Raw genomic sequence first — 19531 nt, 5'->3', positions numbered from 1 at the left:
AGCCGCTCTGCACAAGGAGAGTCTCCAGTTGCTTGCAGGTCCTTTTGCAGACTGGAGAATCTGGCCTTAGCAGCCTGTAGTAGAGACCACTTTGGAAGGTCTGACCCTTTGTCTGCCATCTGCACAATGGGGCAGCGGCATTTCCCTCTGTACCACCTGTGCAGGGGTGGCAAGGGTTCATTTGCTGAAGCTTGTGAAGGTTTTGAACAGAAGTTGCAGGGCTGCTGATGATCACAGGCTGTATTGAGGAGGGGTAGCAGACACCCTGAGACGCCCCTCTGGACCCTTTCACACTTTTCCCCAGGGTGTCGTCTTGCCCTGCTCTGAGCAGGGTTAGGCAGGCTGGTGGTGAGAGCGCCAGCATCCTGTCTGTGCTCACTCTGGCAGGATAGCGACAGATCTCCCGGACAACACTTGTGCAGACGCAGCCAGTGAGTTGTGTTGGGGGCACAGACCGTCCACACTCTGCCGCAAAGTCTGGGTAAAAAGCACACTAAGAGGGGACCAAGCAATGAGCGGAGAGGGCTGTGAAAGCGACGTAAGAGCCCTGAGCCAAATTCAACCCTGGGTGTGAGGCTCCCTTGCGGTTTCCCCTAATTTGCTTTTCAGAGGAAAAACCCATGATGAAAAACTACCCCAGCCATTCAGGTCTGCAAAGGGCCCAGCAGCGAACCCTGAGGGAAAGACGATCTCCTTTGAGTTTAGTCCCCATAGGGCACAGGACAAGAAGTGATACAGTGGGAGGTAGAAGACATCATCTCAGAACAGAACAGCTGGCCTCATACAGAGAATGTGTGCATGCATGTGAGAGAGAAAGTCTCAAGATCCTCAGAGACAGAGGGACTCTTGGGACAGAGAAATTCTCCTAATCTGGAGGGAGAGCGAGTGAGAACACACACCTAGATCTCCGGATGGGAGAGACCCAGATTCTCTGCTAATGAATTCAGCCCCCTTGATAGTCTTCTTCAGTCCCTGGCTCGGGGGGTTTATTAACTGGTCCCAGGACTGTGTCAGGGACACTGACATCCCCCACCTGCAGCCCCGAACGAGCTGAAGCAATATGGAAAACGCGAACCTTCTTTTCAAGGTTTTTCTGACCAAGCTCTCCCACTCCGACTCATGTAGCCGTCAGGGCTAGACCAGCCCTTTGCAGGCATCTGCAGGAAGGGAACTGATGGTGGTAAATTTGACCACAGCTGGATGGGTGGAAGATATGTGAAAGTGGTGCATTGTTTGCCACTTGACTTTGGAGTGCATGTCCCTCTGCAGTGACCCGAAAGGTAACTCCGTGCTCTGGCTAGCACTGCGAGGAGAGTCCGACATATCCAGTGCAAGAAGCGAGGATCCTCACAGAGGGCATGCCGCCATCATTAGGACCAAGGATGGTCACCGAAAATTTTCCCTGCAGTCTCTGGACAAAGTGGAGCCCAAAGAACATCTCTGCCACAGCACTGAGACCAAGACTAGCCACCCAGATTGGACCTATGTTTTCTCATCAGGACATGGTTGAAAGAAGCAGTTTCCCGTCCCCTGAAATGATTGCTCCTGGGCACGCCCTCCCCTGGAACCATGTGTTCCGCTCTGGGCCCCCTCTCCCCTGGAGGATGCAGCAGGAATAGAGCTGGGCAGAGGAATGGAAAGACTCCTGTGTGAAGAGAGATTGAAAGCACCAGGAGTGAGATCTCCTGCTGAGCTTTGATGAGATGCAGCACAGAAATCACAGGCAGGGACAGAGGGAGGGAGAGGGAGCAGGGCGGCTTTTTTGCCTGGGTGTCAGCGAGGGCAGAACTGCACCATTCACTCTGCATCATTGTGAACAAGGGCAGGTTCAAACCATTTTCTTCTAACCTGTGTAGCTCAAGTGTTGAAAGCAGGGCGCTCTTATGCCCAGATACTCCTTGGGCCCATTCTCCTCCACAGTGAGAAGTTGGGCTGCTCCTTTCTGTTTTCTTATCTGATTACATGTAAAACCTTGGGCTGGATTCTGCTCCGAATGACACTGACTAACCTGGAACGTCTCTGCAATGCCAGGAGATCAGAATCCAGCTCGTTCTATCTCCGGGAGTGAGGAAGGCCCAGGTAACGGCGTGTTCTTTCTCCCACTGCAGCGCAGTTCAGAGCTGCGGGGTCACAGCCTCCTCCATAGCAGGGTGAGATCTTTGCGGACGTCTGCGGGCCTGCAGTCTCACTGATCACAGCATGCGGTCTCGGCCCACCCACGTGTCGTTTCCATATCCCTGTGTGTGTTGCAGCCCTGCTTGTTGGGGATTGGTGCCTGCTTTAGTAATTGCTACATTAAATCAGAGTCTGACCTTGGAAACATGTCACTGTTAGCAAGAATTCTGGTTGCATCCAGTCCTCTTTTTGTGTCAATCTGCAGGTTGTTACAGCAACAGATGCCCCACACTGATGAACTCAGGAAAGGGGGAGTGCCCCTCTTCCCCTTCACCTGATGACTGATCCTGATCATCATCATCTTCACTTGGAAGTCAGGGGAAGGGCCAGACTTGGTTACCATCCTGCAGAGTGTGGCATAAACACCTGCACCGGAAGACTGTAGCAATCTGCCATTTACCGCCCCGGGAGAGAGAGACTCACCACAAAAGGGCCAAAGAATCAGCAGGCACATTGCGAATGAGAGGAAAGAAAAAAAGAACCATATCCAATCCCAGCAGGCAAAGGAGTGGGGTGAAAATCCCAGCCCCAGCCCCCGGCACTCCCCCTCCCACCACACGATAATAAAGTCCCTGTTAACATGGAGAAGGAAATGTCAGCACACCCAAACAGCTGGTTTAAGGGCTCGCCCGCTCTCTTCTTCCGGACTAACCTGACAGTAAGTGACAGGCCAGGGAACAAAGGAGCCATTCAGTTCATCTCTGCAATCCCCTCCCCCACCCCATCCTACAAGGGATTTTTTTTTATGTGTAAAAAAACCAAGGAACAAAGGAAGCGCTGAACGGATGGGGGAGGACCCTCGCCCCCGCTCCGCAGTACCCAGGGCTGTCTCAGACTCAGAGGCTTCCCGGATCCCAGGCCATGTCATGCCCCAAAAAGTCATTCATCAACTTCTGAGAAGAAACACGCTCTTGCTAAGGGGCATCTGGGAGATGAGGTGGGGCCAGCTTTGATAAAGCAGAACCCGGAGCTCAGCTCATCACCAGCTTGGCCCAGGGCATCTGGGCCTGAGTGTGAAAGCTCCTCCCATCTGCTAGACAAAGGCCAAGAGAGGGTTAATGATCTCTCCTGTCCCCGCCCTGGGCTGGGGGGGTGAGGTGCATGTCACCTGAAGATCCCCGCCCTGCTGTAAACAGGCACTAACAGTATCCCAGGGGGCCCTGGGCATTGGCCTGAGGGGACAGGGCTTTGCAGAGCCTGCCCTGGGCAGAAAGGCTCCCTTGCAAACCTGCCTGGAGTGCAGCACTGTGTACTCTGCACCAATCTCTGTACCATGCCTGCGAGGGGGGGCACGGAGCAAGCCTTGCTGCTTGAGACCCTGAGAATTGTAGGAAGCGCTAGGAAATGGGTTACAATTCAAACTGTTAGGGTTAGGGTTAGGGTTTCAGTGGAATTTCAGTGGAAGGCTGTGTGTGGACACGCTCATTTCAGAGTAAGAGCATCAGTCCTATTTCAATATTAGTAAAAGGTAGATTTGCACTGAAATAACTCAGGTGTGAATTACAACCCATTTTGTATTTCAGTGCCATTTATCACATAGACAAGTCTTTACAGGGGCAAGCTAATCCATTATAACCTGTTTGAATCTGATGTAAAGGTGTCCACACCAGGATATGTACTGGTGTAACTAAACTGGTGCAAGTTTGTGTGTAGAAAGCTCTTAGGTAAACGAAGTATTGGGCGAAGTTCCCTGGCCTGTCTTACGTCAGAGGGCAGACTAGATAATCATAATCCTTTCTGGCCTTCAAAATCTATGAATCCTCCAGTCGGACACAAACCAGACACTCAGGAAAGGTTTGGGATTCTAACGATGCTCTAACGTTCATTTTTCTTTTTTAATAACCCATGAATCCAACTGCGTAGAAATAAATGGCTTTGTAACTAAAGTTATTCACAGGATCCAATAAATATGGTAACCCAGACACACCGTCTATGGCTTCGCGGGCGTTGGACGCGTCCCGTGTCCCAGGCCCGCAAATCACACAGCGCCCCTGGCCTGCGGTTGCCTAAAGCCCGTTTCCATTTAACCTTCTCCCCGGGGGCAGGAGGCCTCGCCGCTGAAGATGCGGCACCCTGCCCAGGGCCGCAGGGGGCTGGGGCAGAAGGTTCCCTGCAGCTGCTGCTGCTGCTGCTTCTCTGGGTCTTTGCCTAACTCTGGCGCTTGACTCTGCAAGCTCCAGGTTCCCGTCGCCGGGCCAGGGCCAGGGCCAGGGCCAGGGCCACCCCGGGACAGAGCCCCCCCGCACGGCTTGCTGCGGGCTCAGTCGAACCGCCCCACGCGGGGCACGCGCTGCAGCAGCGACCGGGCGGGCGAGACGGGCGCGGCTCTGCCGGCTGGGGATCGCCAGGGGGCGCTGCAGAGCCGTGGCCCTCCCGGCACCGCCCCACGTGCGCCCGGCCAGGCCGGCCCGCCGGGCGCCGCGCCGGGGGGCGGGGCTAGAGAGCCAGGCCCCACCCCCAGCCGGCTTCCGTACGCCGCCTCCGTCCCGTCCCCATGGAGACCCGCCGCTCCGCGCCGCCCCGGCTGCGACGAGGCGCAGAAGCCCCGGGGCGAGGACAGGCACGGAGGGGGCGGGGCTGGGAGACGCGGGGTGGTCTCTGGCTCCCCCTGGGGGTGCTTTGGGGGGGACCCCAGGATGGTCCCCGAGGTGGGCTCTGGCTCCCGGGGGGGTGCTGGGGGGACCCCAGGATGGTCTCTGGCTCCCCCTGGGGGTGCTTTGGGGGGATCCCAGGATGGTCCCCAAGATGGGCTCTGGCTCCCGGGGGGGTGCTGGGGGGACCCCAGGATGATCTCTGTCTCCCCCTCGGGGGGTTCGGGGGGACCCCAGGATGGTCTCTGGCTCCCCCTCGGGGGGTTCTGGGGGGACCCCAGGATGGTCTCTGGCTCCCCCTGGGGGTGCTTTGGGGGGACCCCAGGATGGTCCCCAAGATGGGCTCTGGCTCCCGGGGGGGTGCTGGGGGGACCCCAGGATGATCTCTGTCTCCCCCTCGGGGGGTTCGGGGGGACCCCAGGATGGTCTCTGGCTCCCCCCCGGGGGGTTCTGGGGGACCCCAGGATGGTCTCTGTCTCCCCCTCGGGGGGTTCTGGGGGGACCCCAGGATGGTCTCTGGCTCCCCCTGGGGGTGCTTTGGGGGGACCCCAGGATGGTCCCCAAGATGGGCTCTGGCTCCCGGGGGGGGTGCTGGGGGGACCCCAGGATGGTGTCTAGCTCACTTGTCTGCATGGCCATATGACATGTCACTGCCCACCCACCGGTGTCCCCTTTTGCAGTCCCAACAGTGCTTCCTGCTGGGAGGGCTTGAGAGTTTCCCCAAAGCCAGTACAGCCTCGCCATTCTCTGCAGTGCCTTCTGCTGGGAAAGGCTGAGAATAAAAATGCCGGTACTGGAGACCCGTGAGCTGCTTTCATTCAGTGCTCCTATACCGTTTCTTGAAGTTACTTGCCCAGGGTCTGCAGTACTTATAAAGTCACCAGGTGGCTAGCGTCTCCCACTTTTCTTCCAGAGCCACCCCCAGAGATGGCTGCAAAGGTCCTGAACACCCTGGCCCAAAACATAACTAATAAATACGGGGCAACAGTAAGTTACCCTAATGGCACTTCAACTGGACTCCTCTGAGGGGCTGGGGGCTGGAGCCAGAACACCCTGGTGACGGGGGCTTTCGAAGTACATAGATAGACCCTATACAGTGCCTCTCCCCAGGCTGCTTGGGGTGAAGGCAGGGATGGGAGGTGGATGGCTGCCATTTGAATGTAAGCACATGTTCGACTGGCCCCATCAGATATGCTAGCAAACTGTTACTGATAGAAGGTCTGAAAGGAGTGTTGCCCAAATGTGTCAGCCCTTTGGCACAGTGGAGAGGTTCCCAGACTCCCTTGAGGAATAGGATGGGGAAGTTCAAATTGTAGTAAAGACCTCCCATAAATCTCCCATGACACCTTAAGCAGTAACGTCTTGTCTGTGCCTTCTGCTGAGTTTAGGATTACAGCAAGTGGCAGAGGATAGAAGCAAAACAGAATAAACCTGTGTCACACAAACCAGCTTTGCCAGCTATCACATCACCGAGTGAGGACAAGAAAAGCGAAGGGCGCTCCGCTGGCTACCAGAAAGACAAGCAGTCAGGTTGGCAGAGATTCTGTTTCTGTATCATATGGCATGTCACTCCCCACCAGTGCCCCCTCTTGAAGTCCCAACAGTTCTTCCTGCTGGGAGGGCTTGGCCACGGAGGAGCTGAGACTTTCCCCAAAGCCAATACAGCTTCACCATTTTCTGCAGTGACTCCTGCTGGGAAAGGCTGAGAATAAAAATGCCAGGACTGGAGACCTGTAAGCTGCTTACATTCAGTGCTCCTATACAGTTTCTTGGTTACTTCCCCGGGGTCCGCAGGAACTATAAACTCCCTGTGGCTGGTGTGACGAAGTGGGACTGTTCTTAATGTTTTCTCTGAATAGTGTGGGGTGCCTCAGTTTCCCCTATGCAGTTCTTAAGTATCTAGGTGGTGGGATAAGGGTGTATGATCGTTGCAGAGCCCTAGAGGGCAGGTGTGTGCAGGGGTCTGGACACAGAGAATGGCCGACACCCTGTTTCCTGGCAACTGATGGCCTGGCCCTTCCCCCCTGCATGGTGAGAGCTAAAGGGTTGGAGAACAAAGGAATCAGGTGACTTCCTGGCCCTGGAAAGGGACAAAGCCCAGAGGAGGAGGGGCAGGAGAGAGTTTCAGTTTGGGGCTGGCTGCGGACATGGAGTGAAGGGCAGATGTGGTTGTCTGGCTCACTGCCTCCCAAAATGGACCCAGCTGAGGGGTCCTGTTCTCTGCACCTACAAGCTCTGTTTTAGACCATGTTCCTGTCGTCTAATAAACCTGTTTTACTGGCTGGCTGAGAGTCACATCTGACTGAGGAGCTGGGGTGCAGGACCCTCTGGCTTCCCCAGGAGCCCGCCTGGGTGGACTCGCTGTGGGAAGCGCATGGAGGGGCAGAGGATGCTGAATGCTCCAAGGTCAGACCCAGGAAGGTGGAAGCTGTGTGAGCTGTGGTCCTGAAGACAGGCTGCTCACAGAAAGGAGACTTCCCCAGAATCCTGCCTGGCTTCGTAGGGAGCAGTTCCAGAGCATCGCCCGGGGACTCCGTGACAGCTGGCATTCCTAAATGTCCCTCAGCTACACATGGCAAGTGTATTCAATTCCTGTCGTGTTAAAACTGGACAGTATAATAAGTGCAGAGCATTTTCTGTTTTACCAGTTCTATTCAGTCCCAGTTCATCCTTGCCTTCGAAGACCGCACCCTCTCTGAATCCCAGATTTGCTCAGCAGAAAACCTCAGCAAAAGAGACTGATCTAACTAAAAGCTTGGAGAACATCAAAATTATTAAGGTACATGAAGCAAATGTCCAGTGCTGTGATTTATTTATAGGGAGGCTGGCACAGACCATATGGTTATTCGGGGTTGTCCCAAGAGAGGAAGGAAAACTAGTGGCCTGATTATCTCATTTACACTCATGCAAAGTGGATGTCAAAGGCTGCTGTTCTGATTTGGAGGCATGCACCAATGTGACACTCCTGTTGTGCTCATGCAGATGACTCCACAAGGTGCTGAGCAATGGAGAATCAGGCCCCAGGTGCTGGGAGAAGCTGGAGCAAGAATGTAGTGTTAGAGCAGCTGGCCCATGAAGAAGGTGGGTGCAGGGATGTGTTGGGGAAATTGGTGTGATTTAGCTAAAAGATGGAATTGATTAGGTGGGTTTATGGTGCCAAAGTAAATCAAGGGCGATATCGTTATTTATTAATGAACAGGAATGTCATTGGGGTGGTAGGTGGAACACATTTGTAAATCTTTCACTCATAAATTCTTTCAGAAACTGACCAAGTCGAAGAGAAAGTCCCTACATGAGCTGAAGCATCACAGCGCCACCCTGGTGGAGACCAACGGGAGACTGGCCCAGGACATTCAGCAGATGGATGCCAGTACTGCCAAGCATGCCAGAGACCTGCTGCAGCAGTACGAGATGTTTGGGGTGAGGCTTAGGTGTGGCCAGTGAAGTCAGATGAGCAGAATCCCAACATAATCCCAGCTCCTTCTAATCCCACCCGAGCAGATTCAAACTCTTGTGTGGTGATTACACAGCCCATACTAGTGGTAAGGGGGAACAGTCTTGTGCCCTGAAGTGCCGCTGCAGCATTCTGCTTTACACAATTTATATACCACTGGGCTCTGCCCCACAGCAGCCAAAGATGCTCCAGCTACCTGCATCACACTGCCTCTTCTTAAGCATCCCTTCTAGTGCAGATACAGCCCTGGAGTGTGCGGAGCAGCCACCTTGCCAATCCCAAAGGCAATGCTGCTGCAAGATTTTCTGATGAGGAAGCAAGAGTGTAGCAAGTGACAACTGTCACCCTCTCCTAGTAGCTTGAACATGTCTCTTCCATGAAGTGCATGACCTCGACTGGCTCATGAGGTGGGAAGCACAAAGTCACTCCCAAGAGCAGCTCTTCTGTGCTTGCAGCTGTGCTGCCATGGCACCATGCAGTTCACTTCATCATGCTATTAGTGGGATCAATAAATACCACGGTGAGAGGTGCATTAGGAAGCCTGCAGCTAGACATTTCATAGTCTGTCAGTAGTGTACAGCAATCAGTGACTAGATTTCTCTCTTTGTAGACAGTCATCTCGACCCTTCAGGACTCCAGTCAGAACCAAGTTGGTGTAGCTAGAGCAGAACTCCAAGAAACAGAAAAAATGGTTGAAAAGAACCTGAAGAGTAAGAATGGATAGTTCACATTAAGCTAATAGGCAATATAGTACATGCAACTCCATTGTCCTCTACTCCTCATTTCATTAGATTATTGTTGTGAACGTCAAATAATTAGGTTTCCTAAAGATAATCAATTAGTTTTGGTATATGGGGACTGTCAGTTTCAGGGTAACTGCATCTGTATCCCCCCACCGTGGTCCACTTCAGGAGTTCCCAGCCAAGTCTCAGGACTCCAGCTGTTACCTGTCTCTGGGTAGGGACCTTTGTCCCACTTCCTTCTAACTGGGGTTTTAAAGCTGCACAGCTCCCTGCCTTACTCAGTGATATCCCCAGCAAGCTAGTCTGCCTGATGGCCAGCACCTGGGTGTTGCTTTCTCTCCATGGGCTATGAACAGTATATTGCCAGCAGTTACAAGTTACTACACAGCTCCTCATAAGCAAGCACATTTATTCTTAAAGTAAAAGCATTTATAGAGTAAACATCATTAAAACAATCAATAGAGTTGAACTCACCTTAAACATTCCAGGAGTCACCCATTAGTCTTAAGGTGCCCTTGTAGGCCAAAGTCTTTCCCTGAGTCAGTTTAAACAGCCTTTTCATGCCAAAAGCCCTTTCTTTGTCTGTTGGTATCTGGAAAACCCAGTTTGACCAAGTATGGATAAGCCTCCCCAGTTGGTACCTCTCTGGAGGTGTTAACAACTTGAGTGATTCACCTTAATCATTCTCCCCCCCCTCCCTCCCCCATTCTTAGCTCCTGGTGGAGCTAAAAGTAATCTTTCCCTACTGCTGGAGTTACACACAATTCCCGGCCCACTGTGATACACAAACTAATCATACACTTAATACAACATGGGATACTGCATGCAGTTGCAATATCTGTCACAGGGACATTCCCTCTCAATCAATTCCTGTAAAAAATGTTTGGAAGGGATATAAACCCTACAGCAGCCGAACTAACCACTAACTGATGGGGGTTAGAAAGAGACTTCCCCTGTGGGCAAGTTATTCCATATTTTTGCACCTTCTTTGAAAACATCTGGTACTGGCCACTGTCAGAGACAGGATAGTGGATTAGATGGGCCTCTGGTCTGATTCAGTCTGGCAGTTCCTGTGCTTCTAATCATGGCTACTAGACTAACATAATATTTAACCATTGTAAAGAGAAGGCTCTGTTTCAGAAGAACAAAAGTTTCCTTGGCTCCACTGAAAAGGAGAGGTGGGTTTGGGGGTCTCTGTGGCTTAACTTTCTATCTTGGCCTTTTAATCAGAACTGAAACATCAGGTGGATCACATGAACACCAATGTGCAAATGCTCCAGGAAGAACTCAGTGTTTTACGAACATACATGGACAAGGAGTACCCGGTGAAAGCCGTCCAGATAGCCTTTATGCTTCGCAACATCCGAAACCTGAAGGAAGAACAGCAAGTAAAGAGACCTCTCCTAACCTATGTTATCGCTGTGTGTAAAGAGAAGGGATGGGACCAAAGCAATCAGATGTTCATTTGCTTAATAATCCTGTTGTTTCCTTGCAACCCCTCTCTGTAATTCTCAGGACGAAATGGAAGATATAGAAGATCTGGCAAAAACAGTAATGCAGCAACTGGAAAAGAAGGTTCAAGATGAGAAGGAGCAGATATTACAGGCTGTTGCAAAGGTTAGTGGATTGCATCTGTCTTTGCATACTTGAAGGTCAGTGAGAAAGATAATGGAGTACCCTGCCAACTAGACTGCTACTGGAAGCTGCCATATAGGGCTCGGGTTTCCAGATTTGGCCCACCAGTGACACTGTAGTACAGAGGACATGCAAGGGTGTAACAGTGTGCTACTGTCTCCAGCTTAGTTGATACCTGGAGCTTTTCTTCATAGCAGGGAGTTGTAGGTACAGAGCTGGATTTCGCATTGGTGGTACGATTGTTGCCTTGCATGTTACAGTATTTTCAGAATCATGCATGGGTATTTGCACCCACAGTTAGAGGGAATGAATTAAATTGAACTGATATTTAGATAGATGTTTAACTAGTCACTTATGTGCACAGTTACTGAGATTGCACACACATTTGTAGTAATTGCACGAGCACATTAAGCACACAAATACACGCAATACTGAAAATATGAGACCTTATTGTCCCTTCAGAAGATATAGGAAACTTCTATTGTATAATTGCTTTTTATGTGGTAATACTTAAGACTTCTGTGCAAACATTAAGGAACCCTCGCCACAGCCTGGTGAGATGGAAAAATATCAGTATTCCCATTTCCCAGATGAATCTGTAAGCAAGGGTGATGTGACATGCTCAAGGCCATATAGGTAGTCTGTGTTGGCAGCTGGAATTAGAACACCAATATTACTGACTTCTAGTCCTATATTCAGCACAATGTGATCTCATTGGGTATTGAGGAGATGATGGCCCCCAGAATTTGTCCCAGAATGCATTCCTTAAAGGAGGAGTTCACCTGTTATTCTAGACATGGCAAATACTACTGGAGGCAAATACCCTAGGGTCTGCAAGTGGCAGGGTTTCATACCTGTCATTGTGGGTTGCATTGTAGAAATAAATTATACCCAGTCATGTCTAAAGTACGGTTTTTTTTGAACAACCAAAACCCTGAGAGGCTGCATCCCTTTTTCCTCCCATTGAAGCTGTTCTTCTGAGCCTGTTAGCGCAAAGAGAGCCATGGACAGCAATCATGTTTGTGATTGTTGCAGCTCTCCCCAGCTATTTTGTGCTTCTCTTCTGGTCCAGATGCATACTGGGATTTACCGTCTGGTCTTTTACTTCAGCTGGTTTATTTTTTCTATCTGTGCAGGACAAGGGGTTTCTCTATCAGGAGGGGTTGAAGCAGATGGCTGTCAACAATCGGATACTCAGGAATGAAGTCCAAATGCAAAAGAAGGTAAGCAGGTTTGGGAGGAAGTAGCATGGAGCAGCAGGGGTGTTGGCCTAGTGAGTATTAACCCCTTTGTTGCTGGTCCTCCAGTACAGTGGCTGTGCCCGTCTGTTTCCAGTGGAACTTGTGGACTGTTAGGGCACACCTAGGATGTTGAGGAGCACAGCAGGGATTCCCCTGGCACACTGCAGAGTGTATTGTGGGGAACGCTCCAGCCCTGGCTTTGTGAGGATGGACCAGATGCCCTGGCAAGTCTTCTCTAGCTCCTCTGCTGTTCCTAGTTCTCTGGTACCTTTGTGCCTCACTTCATCTCAGTGTTTTTAAAGAGCAGTGTCACAGATTTAATTCTTTCAGATCATTCACGAGCTATTGGAAGAAATCACAGAGCTACAAAAGAGCATTATGACACTTCGCAGGAGCGTGAGAGACCCTCGAGAGGTGATCTTCGCCGACGTCCTGCTGCGGCGGCCCAAGTAGGTCCCTGCGTTTATCTCCTAAGCAGTAGAGTTTACTGAATAACACACCACAGGCCCTTCTGGCACCAGTTTCACTGTGAATATTCATAGGTCACCCTCTGCTTAGTGCACTGGGAGTTAATCTCCACTCAGAATGCCTTTGCATCCTGTATTAAGAAACTCAAGCCAACTATTTGCACAGTCGTCAAAGGTAAATGATGCACCTCACCATAAAATGTAAACCTGATTGTAATATTGGGTCCAATTGGGGAAGGGAAGTGCATGGCCTAATGGCCTGAGCACAGAAGTAGGAAGGGCTAGCCCTGGCACTGATACTGATTTATTGTCAACCTTCAGTAAGTCGCTTCCCTTCTCTGTGCCTCAGTTTCCCCACTAGGGGGTTGTGAGGATTAATAAAGCTTTACACGCTTCCTGTGATGCACAATAAGGAAGTACTCTGTTCTCATTTTACAGTTGGTAAAACTAAGGCTCTGAGGGGCCAACGGGCCTTCCAAAAAGACTCATTGTATGTAGTGTATTCATAGCCATGTTGGTCCCAAAAGACTCTTTGTCAGAGCATGCACTGGTCATCTAAAGTCACTTTTCGAACAGCCACAGTAAATTCCCCGACAAAATACTGGGTGAAAAAAGATAAGTCGGCCATTTTCCTACTATGTTAAAGAGGTTTCAAAGGCAGATGAGAGCTGCAAAATACCAAATCTCATTTCTCCTCTTTGCTCCCTCCCCAGCCCCAGTTCACTGGTGGCTGATTGCTTTCAGCATTGAGTTTCTGTGTATCAATGTGCAGGATGCCCTGCCAGCTCATTCACAGAAACCCTGGCTTCTAACTTCCAGGAACAATCGAAAAGGTTCAGCTAAGATTGTGGGCTCAAAACATAAAACTGAGAGAGATGCACTAACCCGCCCTGAAACTACTCCCACAAATACCTACTGGGGTGCAGTTGATGCAAAGAGCAATTGTGTTAACACCTCAGATTGTGATTGACTGCACACCAAATACACAAAGATCCACAGTATCTAAAGGAAACTTAATGCAATTTAAAACAGAAACTTGATTAGCAAGTGCCAAGTGAGGTTACAACTGGACATTGGTCTTGATCAGTTATTGACTACAGTTAGGGTGTAAGCCAGGGCCACATTTGGCCCAAAGAGGTTAAGTTCTTGAATGTCAGCCAGTCTAAACTTGTAGGTGTGTGTGCAAAATACATGTGAAATTGTTTGCTGTTTGCCTGTGCATTTATTACAAGTGTGTGTGCAAAGTGAGTGTGTGGACAAACTGTGATTCACACTGATTTTTCACCTCTAGCTTCCCCAATTTTGCACACAAAGTAATTTTATAGGCAGATTAGTCCTGCAGGTTCCCCCCTGTTTTGCATATGCAGAATATTCAGATGAATGGTATGAAAAGCAGGGTCCTCCATGATTTCCATAAACCTAGGCCATAAGTCTGTAACAGAGCTAATGATGGGGCTTGGAGTCAGGGAATTGGCTCTATGTTTTAGCCAGAAGACTATCCCTTGGCCTGGTCTACCTGCAGAAGTCGGCAGGCCTGACGGGAAGCGGAAGAAAAGCCTGCAACATGTCAGGAAATTGGGGAGAGTTGAACAGCCTTGTGATATATTAGTGTAACTTAATTTTTTCAGATAAAAGAAGGGTAAAATGGAGCATTAATTAGTCCTGACAGATTGCAGAGCTGGGGTGACTGTGTGTGACTGGGAAAAGGTTTAAAAATAGAAGAAAGGCCAAGTGGGAAAGCAGCATCATAAGTCAGGCATTTGGTGATTACACAGCCCTGCCAGGCTGGGCCCCTTTGCCAGAGCCATCACCACGGTTTCCTCCACAGACATTTCCCACTGACTTTCTTTACGCTTTTCACGTGACTTCACAATGTGCTTGTTTTCTTAGATTAGCCCATTGGTTTCCCTGAGTCACTGGAGGAACAAAGTTGTGTTCAGCCCACAAACAGCTGGGAGAGTTGGGGAACGTGCGGTGCAGGGGCAGTCTCTCCCCCCACTAGCAGCAGCAGAGCAGAAACTGATCGTAGGCCTGTTACTAAAAATCCAGCACCACCTACAGTGTCACAAAATGCGAGATCTGGGATGCCAGGAGGCTGGAGGGGTCCCTCCCTTTCCATACTCATTTTTGTTTCTAATTGCTGCATGGCCAAAGCAGCAAAACCAGGGTACTTCTTTCCTCTCCCATTCCGTTCCCTGCCTCTGCTTTGCCGAATTACAGCTGAACAAGTCCACTGTGTGCTGGAGAGTGGATATAACTAACAAGGCCCTGCTGCTGCGAAGCTTTTTTCCTCTGCGTTTGTCTGTTAGTGTTGAAGGAGAGTCGCAGCTAGATACATTGTTTTGTTTTCATAAACCCACTGCCGACATCTGATTAGGGCTCGGTTATCCTGTGAATGCTGTCTAGGAAACAGCCATACAACAGGGCTCAGGCTTTGATTTACAATGTGTGATCTTCCCATAGGAAGAGAGGAGATGGCCAGTCTGGTTAATGCCAGAATGGGCTCTTTGGGGTGAGTCAGAGCTAACGTATAATACTGCTTGGGCCCTGCTGCTGTGGGCTGGGTCGCCTGTCTGGGCTCTGGCTCATGCTGAACTTGTGCCAGGCACAAGAACCCAATATGGCTTTAAAGGGCTGCAGTTCTCTGAGCAAGTCTGGGGTTCTGGTCCTACCCCTCCTCCCTCCCTCTAATAGTGAAGGGTTTATGAGTGGTGGACAAAGGATGTCCAGGCCCTTGAGTTACTGTTTTGGCTGTACAGTGTGTCTGAGAAGTGTTGTGTGTTTCTGGCCTTGATTGTACCAGGATTTCTCTTCCCCACCACCTCACTCCCACAGACTCACTTGATCTGAATTGAGGCAGAGTTCTTGTTTCCTTGGCTATGGATTGACTTTCTCCTTATTGCTCTCTCCTCAGATGCCTGCCAGATACAGAGATTGTTCTCAATATCCCCGTAGAGGAGAAGTTTTTCATTTAGTCCCAGAAGCTTTGGAGCTGAAGTGGAAAGGTGGGTGGATGGGCCAGGCCTTGCCCATGTCATAACAGAACACAGCTGGGCCAGGAACAGGGTGGGGAGCTGTACAACAAATCACCCCCTCTTCATGGACAAGTTCTCCAAACCCTCCCAGCTCTCAGGAAGTTCTGCTCTGCACTGCTTCTGTTTTGTCAGGACAAACTAGATCCATCACAGAACAATCTGCAGGAATCGTGTCATCATCATGCCAGATCCAAACTGGGGTTTTTCTGGGTAAAAGCCAGAAACCTGCCATCTTGCTAGAAGGAATATGGTGCAAAATTCTCTTAAAGCAGCCAGATGTGGTCCAAGACAGTGGATCATTGCTGAGGTGTCACTATTGTCAACAGCCCTTCCCCAGTCTCTCATTCTTACAGCGCCACCACGTGTCAAACAGTTCCACTTGGTCCGACTACTTCTTGGTGTAATTCTCCTGAAGCCCAGGGGAGTTCTATCAAAACGAATTTGGCCTTTTTATCCTTCCCAGTGAAACTACTTTGTAAAAGAGATTTTTATCAATATTTTGATTTCTGATGAGCTGAAGCCCAGACCCAGGATAAGGTCTTTAGTAATGGAACAATGAGGAGCTGTCCCTAAGTGCCCTCCAGCAGCTGCCTGTCAGAACAATTGCATCCCCATCAGCCATAGCAGATGTCAATTCAGGGGGACGGAATGATGATACAGGATCAGAATCTTCCACTTACCGTGTTCTGTACCAATGCTTGCAGTTCCTCGCAGCAGGCGCCGCTTGCCCTCTGGCAGGAGTCCATTCCATCCCAGCTGCGTCTTGCTTACAGGTGTGTGGTTCTGACAGTATTCAGGCTGGGAAGTCTACCAGCTGATGGATTAACCGTGTAGCATGTTTAACCTGCAACTTTCAATCTACATTTTGAAATAAAAATTAAGTGGGTCTTTAATTTACCACTGAAGTTTCATCCTGTCAGAATAAATCTCCAGACACCTTTTATTATTTGTCAAAAATAACAGCACTTTTCACTTCAGTCGTATGTATCAAGCAGGGATCTCAAAGTGCTTTACAGCCACTAGTAAAGGTAACCTCACAGCCTTGATGACACAGAGTCAAACTAGCTGGCTAGGTGCTCCTCAAGCCCCATCCCTGTAGACAGACAGGAGGACTTGTGCCACCTTAGAGACTAACAAATTTATTTGAGCATAAGCTTTCATGGGATACAGCCCACTTCATCAGATGCATGGAATGGAACATATAGTAAGAAGATATATATACTTACAGAGAACATGAAAAGGTGGAAGTTGCCACACCAACTCTAAGAGGCTAATTAATTAAGATGAGCAGGAGAAAAAAAACTTTTGTAGGGATAATCAAGATGGCCCATTTCAGACAATTGACAAGAAGCACAATTAACATGGGGAAATAGAATCCTACAAAAAGAGGGATTCTGTGTGGACTCTTCTTGAAGGTTGAAACAACAGGCTGGACTTCTACATAGATTGCTTCCGTTGACATGCATGGGCTGAAATTGTGGAAAAGCAGCATCACTTGCCCCATAACCTCAGCCATGCTGAACACAATGCCATCCACAGCCTCAGAAACAACTCTGACATCATAATCAAAAAGGCTGACAAAGTAGGTGCTGTCATCATCATGAATAAATTAGAATATGAACAAGAGGCTGCTAGGCAGCTCTCTAACTCCACATTCTACAGGCTATTATCCTCTGATCCCTCTGAGGATTACCAAAAGAAACTACACCATCTGCTCAAGAAACTCCCTGAAAAAGCACAGGAACAGATCTGTGTAGACACATGCCTAGAACCCCGAGCAGGGGTATTCTATCTGCTACCCAAGATCCATAAACCTGGAAATCCTGGACGCCCCATCGGCTCAGACTTTGGCACCCTAACAGCAGGATTGTCTGGCTATGTGGACTCTCTCCTCAGGCCCTACCCTACCAGCATTCCCACCTATCTTCGAGACACCACTGACTTCCTGAGGAAACTACAATCCATTGGTGATCTTCCAGAAAACACCATCCTGGCCACTATGGATGTAGAAGCCCTCTACACCAACATTCCACACAAAGATGGACTACAAGCCATCAGGAACAGTATCCCTAATAATGTTACGGCAAACCTGGTGGCTGAACTTTGTGACTTTGTTCTCACCCACAGCTATTTCACATTTGGGGACAATGTATACCTTCAAGTCAGCGGCACTGCTATGGGTACCCACATGGCCCCACAGTATGCCAACATTTTTATGGTTGACTTAGAACAACACTTCCTTAGCTCTCATCCCCTAACGCCCCTACTCTACTTGTGCTACATGACATATTGACATCTTCATCACCTGGACCCATGGAAAAGAAGCCCTTGAGGAATTCCACAATGATTTCAACAATTTCCATCCCACCATCAAGCTCAGCCTGGACCAATGCACACAAGCGGTCCATTTCCTGGACACTACTGTGCTGATAAGTGATGGTCACATAAACACCACCCTATACCGGAAACCTACTGACCGTTATACTTACCTACATGCCTCCAGCTTCCATCCAGGACACACCACATGATCCATTGTCTACAGCCAAGCTCTGCGATACAACCGCATTTGCTCCAATCCCTCAGACAGAAACACCTACAAGATTTCTATCAAGCATTCTTAAAACTACACTACCCACCTGCTGAAGTGAAGAAACAGATTGACAGAGCCAGAAGAGTACCCAGAAGTCACCCACTACAGGACAGGCCCAACAAAGAAAGTAACAGAACGCCACTAGCCGTCACCTTCAGCCCCCAACTAAAACCTCTCCAGCGCATCATCAAAGATCTACAACTTATCCTGAAAGATGATCCTCACTCTCACAGATCTTGGGAGACAGACCAGTCCTCGCTTACAGACAGTCCCTCAACCTGAAGCAAATACTCACCAGCAACCACACAACAAAAACACTAACCCAGGAACCTATCCTTGCAACAAAGCCCGATGCCAACTCTGTCCACATATCTATTCAAGTGACTCCATCGTAGGACCTAAATCACATCAGCCACGCCATCAGGGGCTCGTTCACCTGCACATCTACCAATGTGATATATGCCATCATGTGCCAGCAATGCCCCTCTGCCATGTACATTTGCCAAACCGGACAGTCTCTACGCAAAAGAATAAATGGACACAAATCTGACATCAGGAATCATAACATTCAAAAACCAGTAGGAGAACACTTCAGTCTCTATGGTCACTCAGTAACAGACTTAAAGGTGGCAATTTTGCAACAGAAAAGCTTCAAAAACAGACTCCAATGAGAAATTGCTGAACTGGAATTAATTTGCAAACTAGATACTATTAACTTGGGCTTGAATAGAGACTGGGAGTGGCTGGGTCATTACACAAATTTAATCTATTTCCCCATGTTAGGTATCCTCACACCTTCTTGTCAACTGTCTGAAATGGGCAATCTTGATTATCACTACAAAAGTTTTTTTTCTCCTGCTGATAATAGCTCATCTTAATTAATTAGCCTCTTAAAGTTGGTGTGGTAACTTCCACCTTTTCATGTTCTCTGTATATATATCTTCTTACTATATGTTCCATTCTATGCATCCGCGGTAGCCCACAAAAGCTTATGCTCAAATAAATTGTTAGTCTCTAAGGAGCCACAAGTCCTCCTGTTCTTTTTGCAGATACAGACTAACCCGGCTGCTCCTCTGAAACCTATCCCTGTAGAGGTGAGCCTGCCTCGCTTCCCATAATGATATTTCCCACACACCTCTAAAAAGCTTACTGCTGTAGGTGTGTGGGTGAGGCTATGACAGTGACACTTACCCGTTCCTCTACAGTGCTCTGTGATTGGTGGAGGAAAAGTGCTATAAAAGTGCAAAGTATTATTACACTGAGTCCCACTCCTTACTTGGTGACATAGCCTGTAGCTTCTGTAGTTATTCAGTCTGCCACTAGATGGAGCGTGGCCCCAGCTCCCCAGCTAGATAAATCAAAGATTAATATCTTGTAAGAGTTTGAGGGAGGGGTGGTCAAGTGATTAATAGAAAACTCACAGAGCCAAAATGCTGGGCAAGGGGTTTCCCTGCCCACTAACAGAAAATGAGGAGCCCTGGAGAGCAGGCCTGCTCTGGGAAGCAAGGTCTCTTGGCCCATGGGCTGTCTCACCCAGGGAAGGTGGGAAGTGCAGTTTGATAGGGGATGGGGAGGAGAATCTCCTCCAAGGAAGTCTTAG

General features: G+C 49.4%; 1 protein-coding gene across 2 annotated transcripts; it reads left to right on the top strand.

Moving 5' to 3' along the window:
• Window positions 1-4644: 4644 nt before the first annotated feature.
• On the top strand, window positions 4645-18944 carry C13H20orf96 (chromosome 13 C20orf96 homolog). 2 transcript variants are annotated; one of them, XM_073308912.1, is made up of 11 exons: window positions 4645-4735; window positions 5680-5753; window positions 6155-6296; window positions 7415-7545; window positions 8028-8186; window positions 8831-8930; window positions 10194-10351; window positions 10479-10580; window positions 11735-11821; window positions 12170-12288; window positions 15221-18944. In XM_073308912.1, the coding sequence occupies exons 2-11, from the start codon at window positions 5694-5696 to the stop codon at window positions 15279-15281; spliced, it is 1119 nt and encodes a 372-aa protein (XP_073165013.1). In that variant the 5' UTR covers window positions 4645-4735; window positions 5680-5693; the 3' UTR covers window positions 15282-18944. The 2 variants fall into 2 exon arrangements, with proteins under 2 accessions (XP_073165013.1, XP_073165014.1); XM_073308913.1 differs by lacking the exon at window positions 4645-4735 and adding an exon at window positions 4783-4823.
• Window positions 18945-19531: the final 587 nt, after the last annotated feature.

Source organism: Lepidochelys kempii, chromosome 13, assembly GCF_965140265.1.
Source record: "Lepidochelys kempii isolate rLepKem1 chromosome 13, rLepKem1.hap2, whole genome shotgun sequence".
Taxonomy (NCBI): domain Eukaryota; kingdom Metazoa; phylum Chordata; order Testudines; family Cheloniidae; genus Lepidochelys; species Lepidochelys kempii.
This window is presented reverse-complemented; position numbering and strand designations above follow the sequence as displayed.